Below are 12,842 nucleotides of genomic sequence, written 5' to 3'. Positions count from 1 at the left end.
TCTTGATCTCACAATTTGTGAGATCAAGCCCCACAATGGGCTTGTGCTGACAATGTGGAGCCTGTTTGGTATTCTCTCTCTCCTGTCTCTCTGCCCTTCCCCCTATTCACACGCTCACTCTCTCAAAATAAATAAATAAATAAAACTTGAAAAAAAAGAAAAATAGTTGAAGAGTATCAAAATATACATTCTTTATCAAGCATATACTGAAAAAAAGAAAAGGTGTTTATATTTTCAACATAAAGTGACCAAAAGCAAAAATTGTAAACATAGTAACAAAAATATACTTTAAAACATTGAAATAAAAATCCAAGGGGGAAAAATCCAAATTCTGGTTTAACTTTAGTAAACTAAGACTCTAGTCTGTAAATTGTACTTTTTCACCACAGAGTACAATCCAGAAAAGAAACAGCTATAATGCTATGCAGGAAGTATATATAGTTGTCAAAATGGGAGAAGCAGTTTTGTATCAACAACTATATTGCCAGCTAAATTTCTATTCCAGTAAACCAAGAGACTGGAAAGCTCCTGAATACATGGATAAAATTCCACTTTCAATACTTACACCAAGATCGTCTTTGCTATCATTTCTACTGGATTCCATTTCTGAAGACATTGGCCCATCTAAACATAAAAATTAAACCAATTAAAATACATAACTGTAGGGGGACCTGGGTGGCTCAGTCAGTTAGGCATCTAATTTCAGCTCAGGTCATGATCTCGTGGTCTGTGAGCTCAAGCCCCGTGTCAGGCTCTGTGCTGACAGCTCATAGCCTGCTTCAGATTCTGTGTCTTCCTCTCTCTCTCTGCCCCTCCCCACCTCATGTTCTGTCTCTCTCTGTCTCTGAAAAATGAATAAACCTTAAAAAAAATTTTTTTTAATACATAACTGATCACTCCATTCCTAGAATACCTCCAGATCACAAAGAATTGATATTTCCCCCTGTCAGTACCTAAACCAGCCTGATACCAGCATCCTGCATTAGGGCCACAAGAACAGCTTCAGGACACTGGAAATTTTGGCACATTCAAAGTTCTGCAAAGGCACATGGCAGAGATTTTTGTGTCTTGTTCCTAGGCAACCCTGCTGTAAGAGCATCATAAAGAGATTTCTGGAAGGTAGCATCCCTCTCCCTTCTTCCTCCTTTCCTTCCTTTCCTTTCTCCCTCCCTCTCTTCTTCCCTCCTTCCTTTCACTATTTCATTCTACCTTCCTAATTCCTCCATCAGGTAACACAGACTAGCATTTGAACTTAGCCATTATTTGAAATAAATGTTCCTGGACTTTGTTATCATCAAGAACTGCTCAGTCTATGAGAAGGTAAATTCAAACAACCCTCTTCTCTGACCACAACTACCTATCCTTGCCTAGCCTACTCATTTAGTTATTCTCACTACACCTGTTCTTGCCACTGAAGCTTCCAGTCCTTTGGTCTAACTCTTCAGTTTCCTCCTCTCCTCATTTTCTTCCCTAATTAACTGGACTTCAAAGTCCATCACTGCATCCAGTCATCAATGTCCTTACCCCACTGGCCATATTTTACATGTGCCTGACAATGCTCTAGCCCTAGATTAATCCAAGTCTCCAATTCCATTCTGCCTATACCTGAGCTATTTAGCACTTCTGAGGGTAAAATAAACCATAGATTCGTGTATAGATAGGCTCCACTCCAAGCTGATGGATTTCTAGCCATACTTTCAGCTGCTTAGTGATTAACTTTCTTTCTGTGTCTTCCACATCATGTTTCTCCTCAGCATTTTAAACCTCCATTCTCTTCAAACCTACTACACTAAGTCCCTTAGAAACTCCCTTAACTTTTTGTAATCAAACAAATAAATGTATCAGCAACTATATTCCTATCATCTTTCCTCCTATTATCATGGAAAAGGATCCTTATAGATGATTTTTGACCCTGATTCTGTGCTCAGAATCCCACCCTTACAGCTTCCTCAGAGATCTTCCTCTCTGTTACCTCCCTCCTCCCTTTCGGCTAAACCCATTCTATTAGCAAGTCTCTCCCAACTACATGAGACAGAAAAATGAGACAGAAAAAGGAAATTCCCCTACAGCTATCCTTCTCTTCTGTAATCAATAACTGTTCTCTATATATTGTTTGGAATGCCTCTCATTTTGTGCTGCTCACACTGCCATCTATTTACAACATCCACTACTCCACTGAAATTACTTTTTTTTTTTTTAATTTTTTTTTTCAACGTTTATTTATTTTTGGGACAGAGAGAGACAGAGCATGAACAGGGGAGGGGCAGAGAGAGAGGGAGACACAGAATCGGAAACAGGCTCCAGGCTCTGAGCCATCAGCCCAGAGCCTGACGCGGGGCTCGAACTCACGGACCGCGAGATCGTGACCTGGCTGAAGTCGGACGCTTAACCGACTGCGCCACCCAGGCGCCCCTCCACTGAAATTACTTTTGTGGAAAATTAAAAGACACTTTAGTCCTCATTTTATATTATTTCTCATCCTTGTTGACTACTCTCTCCCTCTTTAAATCTTCTCAGCCTTCAATTTTTGTAATGGTACCCTTCTTTCTCTCTATCTTTCCTTGTTAGTCACTCTTCAATCTCTTTGGTGGGCTCCACTACCTTAACATCCTTAACATCCTTAAATGGTGGTCTTCTCAGAGTTCTACCTCAGCCCTATTCTTTCATTCTCTTTTGAAACATCCCATCCACTCCTACAGCTGTAATTTGATATATACTACTAATGATTTCCAGACATGTAATTCAGATCTAGATATTTCCCCTAGGACCGGAAGGCTTGAACTGCCTATTTGAATATTCATACAGGTGTATCACAGGTGTCGCTAATTTTTTAAGTTCAAAATGCAACTTATAATCTTTCTTGTCAAACTTGCTGCTGCTCCTTTTTCAATGAATGGCCCAGATGCCACAGCCAGGAACCTGGGCATCAGCCAAGACTCCTCGTCTCCCCCACAATCCCACATGCTTTCAATCCTAAATCCTCTTAATTCTATTTTCTCTAGGTCTGTTCACATCTATCTCTCCCCTCTGTTAAAACACCACCCTCACCCATGTAGATTCCTGTCACAGTCTCCTAAAAAGCTACCCTGCCTCCAATCTTGACTGCTCCCTCCAATCCATTCACATAATACAACGACAGTAATTTCTCTAAAATACAGATCTGATGATATTGTCATTTTTAAATCCTTTAATATGTTCCATTACCCTATGAATATGGTCCAAATTTTGACCAGCTTTGCAAAGCCCTAAGAACTCTATGCACTGCTTAACCTTTTTACTACTTGTTTCAGTATTCCCTGACTCACACTCCATGTGGCAGCCATAATTTATTAGGACGTCTTAACTCTTAATAGCATCTTTAAAGATGCTATTCTCTTCTCCTAGAACATGATTGCCATTATTTTGATCCAACTAATTCTGGACCTTTAATTCTCAGCTTAAATGTACTCCAGGAAAATTCTAACTATCCCACACTCGAAACACCAATACCTCATCTTGGTAAGTGCCCCATATGGTCCCATAGCATTTGGTATTCATTACTTTGTTACTGTGTGGTGTAACTGCATATAGGTCTTTACTAGACCTCAAGTTATAAGGAATGCTGAGCTCTATTCACCACTGAAATACAGCAACTACCATAACACCTGTCAAATGTAAGCTTTCTATAGACATTTAGTGCATCAAAAGTTAGATCCACTACCATCTCATTTCAATAATGGATAGGGATCAAGACCATGGCTCTGGACACAGACAAGCTTGAGTTCAAGTCTTGCCTCTGATACTTCCTACCTGAGCACCATTTTGAGACTTGATTTGTTCATCTATAAAATGAGACAATAGCGTCTACTTCATAGGTTCATTGTGAAGATTAAATAATTCACTTTCATTCAACAAATGTTTATGAGCACTAGTGCTAGTCAGATTTTAATATGTTTCAATCAGAACTCTCATCATTCTTCTCCATGTGACATATACTGACAAACCAATAATAATATTTATTATTATATATTTATAGAACTTTTACAAAAGTTTATACAGAACTTTTCTATTTACAAAGTACTTCAACACATATTAATTCACTTAACCTCATAAGACTTTGTCAAGTGATTAATATCTCAGTTTTATAACCATTATTCATCAATGACTTGAGCTCTTTTCTTTGTTTTTACTTATGCTGTTCATCATTACTGACACAGATCCCCACCTCTCAACCAACTTTTCAAATTCCCTCAAAAGCAGCTCAAATGCTACCTCCTTCATGGAGTTTTCCTTGATCCTTCAACTACATGAGAGTTCTCTCAGTGAACACAGCACATTTTCTAATGGAACGTACTATTCTTATCAGTATTAATTAAAGATAAAGATTTCTTTCTCCACATTTAATTACTAGCTTCTTACAAGCAGAAACTACATCTTATTATAATTACGTTATCTGCCATATTATGTAGGGCACCTTCTAAATAGTAGTCACTTAAAAATTATCTAATTGGATATTATTCAATAACAAAAAAAGGACATGTAAAAAATCTTAAATAGCAGTAGTTTAAAAATAAATATTTAATCACATAATACTTTCACTCCATTAAGCTTGAATTAATGGGGGAAAACAATTCAAAATCCAAAGAGTTAGAAAGAATTTATTTCATTATAACTAACAAGAGAAAATCCAGGCCATACATCTGCTTCTTTGCTTATTATTCAAAAAAGATTGATTTTCTACAATAAATAAAATTCCATTTGCTGAGGAAACCTTCTACCAATAAATTTATTTTAATTTTCTATTTACTTTTCATTTTTTTAATGTTAAACAGTTCTGACTGGTACACTGGATATATGTATTTCCCGACTTCAGTGGTTTGCTGTGAGGTGGTTTAAAGAAAAGAGTGCCTGGGGAGACTGAGTGGCTCAGGTGGTTGAGTGACCAACTTTGGCTCAGGTCATGATCTCACAGTTCATGGGTTCGAGCCCTGCGTCAGGCTCTATGCTGACAGCTCAGAGCCTGGAGCCTGCTTTGGATTCTGTGTCTCTTTCTCTCTCTGCCTCTTCCATGCTTGTGTTCTCTCAAAAATAAATAAATATTTAAAAAAAAATTTTTTTTTAAAAAGAGTGCCTGACAAATAGTAGGTTACTCAGTAAATGTTAGTTAAATCTAAGTAAGAAATGACTAAATAAGGTAACTGGTTAAACCAGCAACAGAGCATGCATCCAAATTATTTTTCTGGTGGATTTTCACATATCCATTTACACTAGCTTACCCTCCCTGATTACAAAACAGGATACATGTAAGTGGACTGGAAAAATTTTTATAATTAATCATGGAATAGAGTAAAATTTGCCATCAGAGGTACATATAGTAGACCCATTACAATAGTGCCCAAACCAACCATTAACATATATGCAGATGCCATGGGTACAAACAATATATCAAGAAACATAAAACTAGAAAAGTTTTCAGTAAAGATTTTGGCATTAAGAGCTATTGGAGGTAGGGGCACCTGGGTGGCTAAGTCCATTGAGTGTCCGACTTCAGCTCAGGTCATGATCTCATGGTTCATGAGTTTGAGCCCCCATGTCGGCCTCTCTGCTGAAAGCTCAGAGCCTGAAGCCTGCTTCAGATTCTCTGTCTTCCTCTCTCTCTGACCCTTCCCCACTCGTTCTGTCTCTCTCTCTCTCTCAAAAATAAATAAACATTAAAAAAAATTTTTTTTTAAAAAGAGCTATTAGAGGTAGCAGTTACTAGTCCTTTTTTCAGCTCCCAATTCTTTAGTGTGCCATCATTATTAAAAAACACATACACATACACAAAGTATTTCTTACCCAATTTATCCAAAGATGGCATATTAAAACTTCTGAGTTCTGCTGGTCCAGACAGTCTACCAGAATTAGAATAAAATCTGTCTTGCCTTTGTGGAGGAAGAGATGGATCAGGATATGGTTGGCCTAGAAAATAAGTTTTTAAAATATTTTCATCAATGTAAAAATAAATCAAGTTTACTTACGTTTAATATATTGAATATAGACATTTCTCTTGCTTCCTAAAAATTGACCTATATTCTTGGTAGACAATAGTAAGTAATTTTAGGAAAATTATTCACTAAAGGCAATAACTTTACCTTTGTAGTAAACACAATTATAATATGCTACTCTAGATTTTGAAAGTTTCAGTTCAGTGAAGGAAGTAAATACATCAACATATCAAAAACATCACTGAGAAGATCACTACTGACAAAGAAAAAAAGAGAGTATGTTGTAAGCATATCAAGAAATTTAGCAGAATAGACGATGATAAAAGAAATAGCCACCAAAGCAAGAAGTATTATTCAGAGGTCATCAAGGATGAAATTTTTAGTAACTTCAATATTTTGGAATTTAGCATCCCTCCAAAATGAAAGGGGAAGATCTCTCACTCAATAGATGAATGGAAGGTTCACAATGCTCAGATTAAGGACACCTAGACAGACACAAATCTGGGCACAGACTCTGACTCAGGTGCTTCTACAGCTAACCACCTTTGCCCCCAGGTGTCACTTATGATAACAAAATGATCATTCCTGGGTCCTTGTAGAACTCCTCATTCTTGAAAAAATATAAGTAGTCCATCTCATCTTGGCTAGGCAATGGCAGATTTTTATACATTAGGTATGATATGCCCAACTCCAAAAATAAGAGGAAAGTCAAAGGGGGTGAATTATGTGACTCTCTCTTATCCAGATGGATAAGGAAAAACAGCTGCAAATTGCCTTCCGTGACTATTCTAAGCAGCAATTCATAATGCAAATTCCATACAATGTTGGATAGGTCACCCCTCATCTGACTCAGCCACAAGGGACCTTACTGACACACCTCTCCCACACAAAGCCATGAAAACCACTTGGCATCAACCAGAGTTAATAGAATTATATTTAATGAGCTCCCAAGGGTCAAAGGATGTGCATTAGGAGAGAAAGATCTGGACAGTCTCATGCTCAGTTCCTCCCCCTTTCAGAATCTTAGCAAAAAGCTGTCTCTATGAGTCTGAATTAGCCCAGTGAAAAGAAAGGCCAATATAACCACTGAGATCTAAAAGGAGTTTTCCCTTTCTACCGCAAACATGGGATTAATTAAATGGCAGAATTTGGCCAAGGGGATAAAAATGGGTAAACCTGAAAACTTCCCAGCTCTTTCTTAATCAAGCCTCAAGATACCATACCATATCATTATTTTGCTTCTAAATTACATCTCCACAATATCAGCAACCTCAGAAATAAAAAATTTTGCTACAAGCTTACTATTTTATAAATCATATACCCATGTTGCCCTCCACTGGCCAATATAATTAACTCCTTAAATCTACCAAGACCTATTGTGTACGTGGCAGTAGTGATACAAAGCTGGTTTTGATACAGTCCATGCTTTCATAGTCTAATGATGACAGAAATAAATACAGTGTGGTCAATGCGTTAATAAAGAGGTATACAAATTATATGAGTGGTAGCCTAATGAATTTTGATTGGAGGAATCAGAAATGGTGTTGTTACCAAGGAGGTGAAGCTTGCCCTGAGAGAAAAGGACAGATGAACAAGTAAACAGGGTATTATGCTCAAACACAAATATACACATACACACATAAACACGCCCACAAACATACACACATGCAATATGATACAGCTATAACCAATGAGACTAAAATAGAGAAAATAAAGACATAGTTCCTTGCTTGCTTGCTTACTTTTGTTTTTTTACCACCCTTATAAAAGAAGACATGATTAAGAAGAAAGAATGGGAGAAGGAAAAGGATCAGGGGGAAAAAAATGAATAAAGGCTGCCAATAAGTGTACACAGCATTCTGAAGCAGTTTCATAAACTAAGAATTTGAATAAAATCCAAGATGTCTATGTCAAATAAAAATGCTGTCTATCTCTTTTCATTCCATAACAAATCTTGGACTGTGACAGTTCCCTCAGTACCTATTTTAATAATCTGGGGTTCTATCACATAAGAGAAACATCAAGTTGGTTAACAAGAGTAGCATAAAGATGGATAAAGGATTGGGATTGTTTTTTAGGTTTAATACTGCCTAATAACCAAGTACAATAAACATCTTCACTCACAACATGAAAAAAATAGTTTATCCTAATAATTAAGGAATTTAAATGGAATGAAAAGCAAAATTTCCAGAAAGCAGATGATAGCAGCATTGATACAGATAGGTTACGAGTCTGGAATAAAAAGACCAATGATATAGAAAGAATGTCAAAGAAATAGATCTATGCAAATATGGACATTTAAAATAAAAGTAATATCTCAAATTGATGAACCAATATATAATATTAAAATAACTGTCTATTCAATGGAATAAAATAATTCCTCGCACTAAACACTAATACAGAAATCAAATCCAAATTGAAAACTTAAAAATTAAAACAAAATTTTAAGATTTTTGAAAGAAAGAAAACAGAGAATATTATTTTGATCTAGGGACAGGCCTTAAACAAAACAAAAATTCCATAAAAATAAACATGGATTAACTTACCTATAAGAAAATTTGAAACTTATGTATAACAAGAGCATGTGTAATAACAAACCAATAGAGTATTGCAAAAGACAAAAGATTAGTATCCAAAATGTACTAAGATTCCTATGAAGGGGGTCCTGGGTGGCTCAGTAGTTAAGCATCTGACTTTAGCTCAGGTCATGATCTCACAGTTGGTGAATTCAAGCCCTGCATCAGGCTCTCTGCTGTCAGTACGGAGTCTGTTTGGGATCCTCTTTCTCCCTGCTCCTCCCCTGCTTGTGTACATGCTCTCTCTCTCTCTCTCAAAAATAATTAAAAAAAAAAAAAAAAAGAATTGCTAGCAAGCAGGAAATAAAATGGGTCAGGCAATTTGCAGCAAATAAATACAGGTAATACAAATGACCAATAAACATGAAAAGATGTTCAAGCTCACTAATCAAATAACTACAAATAAAAAGGAGACAATAATTTTAACTCCCATTGCTGGAAATATTCAAAAAGTTTTATATCAAGTATTGGAGAAATAAGTACTCTCAAATCCTTTATGTACAGCCACTCTTGAGGACAATATGGCAACATCTATTAACACTAAAAACAGGGCACCTTGGTGGCTCAGTCAGTTGAGTATCCACTCTTGATTTCAGCTCAGGTCGTGATCCCATGGTTTCTGGGATTAAGCCTTGCGACAGCCTCTGCACTGAGCATGGAGCCTGCTTGGGATTCTCTCCCTCTCTCTCTGCCCCTACCTTGCTTGTGCACGCACATTCTTTCTCTCTAAAATAAATAAACATTTTAAAAAATGATTCTCTCTCCCTCCCTCTCTCCTGCTCATGCTCTCTCTCTCTCTCTCTCTCTCTAAAATAACAACTAAAAGGAAGGAAAGGAAAGGAAAGGAAAGGAAAGGAAAGGAAAGGAAAGGAAAGGAAAGGAAAATATGCTTATCCTATTACTCAGCAATTTCATTTCTTCAGCTCATCTCTAAATAACATATATGCAAGGGGTGTTAACTGCAGCATTGTTACTAACAGTGAAACACTGGAAACACCCTAAATGCTCATCAAAGAACACTGGATAAATACATTGTGGTATATTTATACACAGAAATACTATATAGTAATTAAGGTAATAAACTTTATATTAAAATAGAAAGAAATCAAGAACATAATGTTGATAAAAAACTTGATAAAATAGAAAAAAACTTTTTTTTTTTTAACTATATATGGTCTGTAAGTTTACACACACTAAATGCATGAGTAGTCACCTCTGGGAAAGAAGGATAGTAATGGCTCCAGGAAAGGAAGTAGAATAACCTCATTTATATAGTGTGCTATTTTTTTCTTTTTATGTTTTATTTACATGTTCTCTCTATCTCTCTCTCTCACACACACACACCTGAAGCAAATATTAACATGCAATTTTAGAAGGTAATAGGCAAGATTTTACATTATCTTTGTTTTTGTTCCTTTTTCCATAAAACAGGAGTAACAGTCCTGAGTGTTAGAACAATCAATAAAAAGCACTTAACATAATAACTGGTGCAAAATAAGCATCCGAAGTAACTACATGAGAAATTAAACATTTTATATTTATAAACCATATTAAAGCATAATAGTCACTAGTCTCATTCAAATTTATGACCATAAATTTCAAATAGATACTCAACACTGCCCTGTAATCATACTACACTCCAGTGAAGTTTGAGTTCCTTCACTCTACTAAATGGCTATTGTGTATCTTTTTCTCTCTCTTCAAATCTCTGACAACTCCCTCCGCTCATCCCAAGTTAATGATTTTGCCACACCAAGAACTGATGGAACTAGACAGCTTCACTCACCCTTACCCAGTCTCTACATCTGTACCTACTTGTGCCTTCCTTCTTTTTCAAATGAATAAAGTGACTTAGCTCCTATCTAATTTCTCACTTACAGTCTGGATCCCATCCTTTCTGTTTATCACTCAAGTGTTTCACTTTTATAATTATACTCTCTCCCATACATCATCAATTTCACTTTCTACCTTGCATTATTCCCATCAGTAAATAAATGTTGCAATATTTTCCATCTTAAAAAAAAAAAAAAAAAACTCTCCCTCCCAGCTACCATTTCATCTCTCGCTTTTACTGAAAGCAAAATTTTGGGGGGCGCCTGGGTGGCTCAGTCAGTTGAGCATCCGACTTCAGCTCGGGTCATGATCTCGCAGTTGTCGCGTTCGAGCCCCGCGTCGGGCTCTGAGCTGACAGCTCAGAGCCTGGAGCCTGCTTCGAGTTCTGTGTTTCCCTCTCTGTCTGCCTCTCCCCTGCTCATGCTCTGTCCTCTGTCTCAAAAATAAAGATAAACATTTAAAAAAATAAAAAAAAAAAAAAAAAAAGAAAGCAAAATTTTTCAAAACATCGTCTACATTTCTCCCCACATCCTACTCTCTCCTCAATCTACTCTCTTCATAAAGATTGGAAAACTAAAGATTTTTAGAGTTAATTAAACATGTATAGCAGTAACCTGTCTACCAAACACAACCAATACAAATCATTAGAATTTATATAGGATCATTACAAGAAGTGATAGTGATACAGGAGATATACACTCCAAAACAAGGGGTAGCCTAAAAATGTAGAAACAACTTTTAAGCAAATACCATTCCCTAAGAGGATAAAAGCATCATTGAAGCTGTTAGGACACCTTACTAAGTATATGAAGACTCCAAAATCTCAACAAGGAGATCAAAATGGGCCTAACTTAAGACCAACTCTTATTTCATCAAGTGAATCTTGTATAAAAGAATGTTCACCATGAAGAACAATTATCTGCATAAAAGTTTACAAATTAGAGCCAGTAAAAATCTATGCCTGCACTTCTAATGCTATCTAAAGTTGGCTTTATGCTGCTTTTGTTTCTCAAGGTAAAATTTAAAACTATCATCCTCAATTTGGCTGTATGTATCTCTTATTCAGCCCTTCAAGAGATAACGCATGTTTTTAAACATCCAAGGCTGAAGACCAGACTTAATTCATAATACTATCAAAGAGCTGCTAAATCTCTTTGCTACCCCTCACATATCTTATCCAAACTAGTAAAAGATAAGCAATGACAAAAATAAGAGAAACTACATACATACTTCTTGCTCTTTTAACAGAAACTCTAAAAATATTAAAGCTTTAAAAAAGGAGGGGAAGTGACATAATCCTCCTTTAATTTACATCTGTCTACTCTAGCAGAGAATTAAGATTCTTCATTCTTTTCTATTACTTCTTCCTGATGGAAAAGGAGGCTGTGTGGCCAGTTATAGGAGTATAAGGATATTGAAATTAGTGCACTAAAATCAAAAGGAGCACTGAAATCAAGAAAACCAAGGAATAAAAAAATGAAAAAAAACTAAAACTTTGTTTCATTAAAGAATCTGTGGTTTTCTTACTCTTTTTTCTCAGCTAAAATACTACCAAAAATATTTATATGAATTTAGACATAAGTAATACCTTTCTTGTTGGATTCTTACTAGATTCATTTATGTATGACAAATCATTACTCTGATTAATACCTGCAGTAGAAATTAACTATAACTTCTTTGTGGTATAATACTCAAGAATTATTTAAAAGGCTAAAAGCCAAGGTTTCTGCAGATTTGTTCCCTCATGGTCAAAAAGATATCATTTAAAGTCTAGCAGCATTAGTTTTCTTATTTGAATTATTTGCTACTAATACTGTTGAAACATGTCACTAATCATAATTTATATAAGATACAAGAATATTTTAAGATTCATGACTCTTAAAACATAATGGTAAGTGCTAAATGTTAGTTAAGAGACAGTATTTTAAGATTTTCTAAAAACTCACTTAAATTATTACTCTTTGAAAAAAAAAAAGAACAAGTGCAAAGAAAGCAAGGCAATTACTTAGGAACCATTTATTAGAAAAACTAAACAAAAAATTACATTATTTCTTTCTTCTAAAGAGTAATTTTAGGGGCACCTGGGTGGCTCAGTCGGTTGAGCGTCCGACTTCAGCTCAGGTCATGATCTCACAGTTTGTGAGTTTGAGCCCCAGGTCGGGCTCTGTGCTGACAGCTCAGAGCCTGAAGCCTGCTTCAAGTTCTATGTCTCCCTATCTCTCTCTCTCTGCCCCTCCTGCCCCTGCTCACACTCTGCTTTCTCTCTCTCTCAAAAATAAACATTTTAAAAAATTTTTAAAGAGTAATTTTAAAATCTAAGACATTATAGTTTACAAATATATTTTTTACATATAGTTATACAATGAAAACACATTGTAAAAGTATAATCCCTCTGATATACTGCATTCATGATCTCAATTCTTCACCATCCTTGTACCTTTGTCTTCAAGAGGCAGAATATATTTCC

The 12,842-nt window shown here is 35.9% G+C and overlaps 1 protein-coding gene across 10 annotated transcripts in view; it reads right to left on the bottom strand.

The window, feature by feature from the left end:
• MIA2 (MIA SH3 domain ER export factor 2) overlaps positions 1-12,842 on the bottom strand; it is a 110,436-nt gene that overhangs the window by 2,426 nt on the left and 95,168 nt on the right. For all 10 annotated transcript variants that reach the window (XM_043556050.1, XM_043556044.1, XM_043556045.1 and 7 more), the window contains 2 exons: positions 5,818-5,940; positions 566-624 (listed from right to left, as the gene is read on the bottom strand). In XM_043556050.1, coding sequence (XP_043411985.1) covers positions 566-624; positions 5,818-5,940 — 182 coding nt within the window. The remainder of the gene's footprint in view (positions 1-565; positions 625-5,817; positions 5,941-12,842) is intronic.

Source organism: Prionailurus bengalensis, chromosome B3 (genome assembly GCF_016509475.1).
Source record: "Prionailurus bengalensis isolate Pbe53 chromosome B3, Fcat_Pben_1.1_paternal_pri, whole genome shotgun sequence".
Lineage (NCBI taxonomy): Eukaryota > Metazoa > Chordata > Mammalia > Carnivora > Felidae > Prionailurus > Prionailurus bengalensis.
The sequence above is the reverse complement of the archived record's forward strand: the minus strand, read 5'-3'. Positions and strand labels throughout refer to the sequence as shown.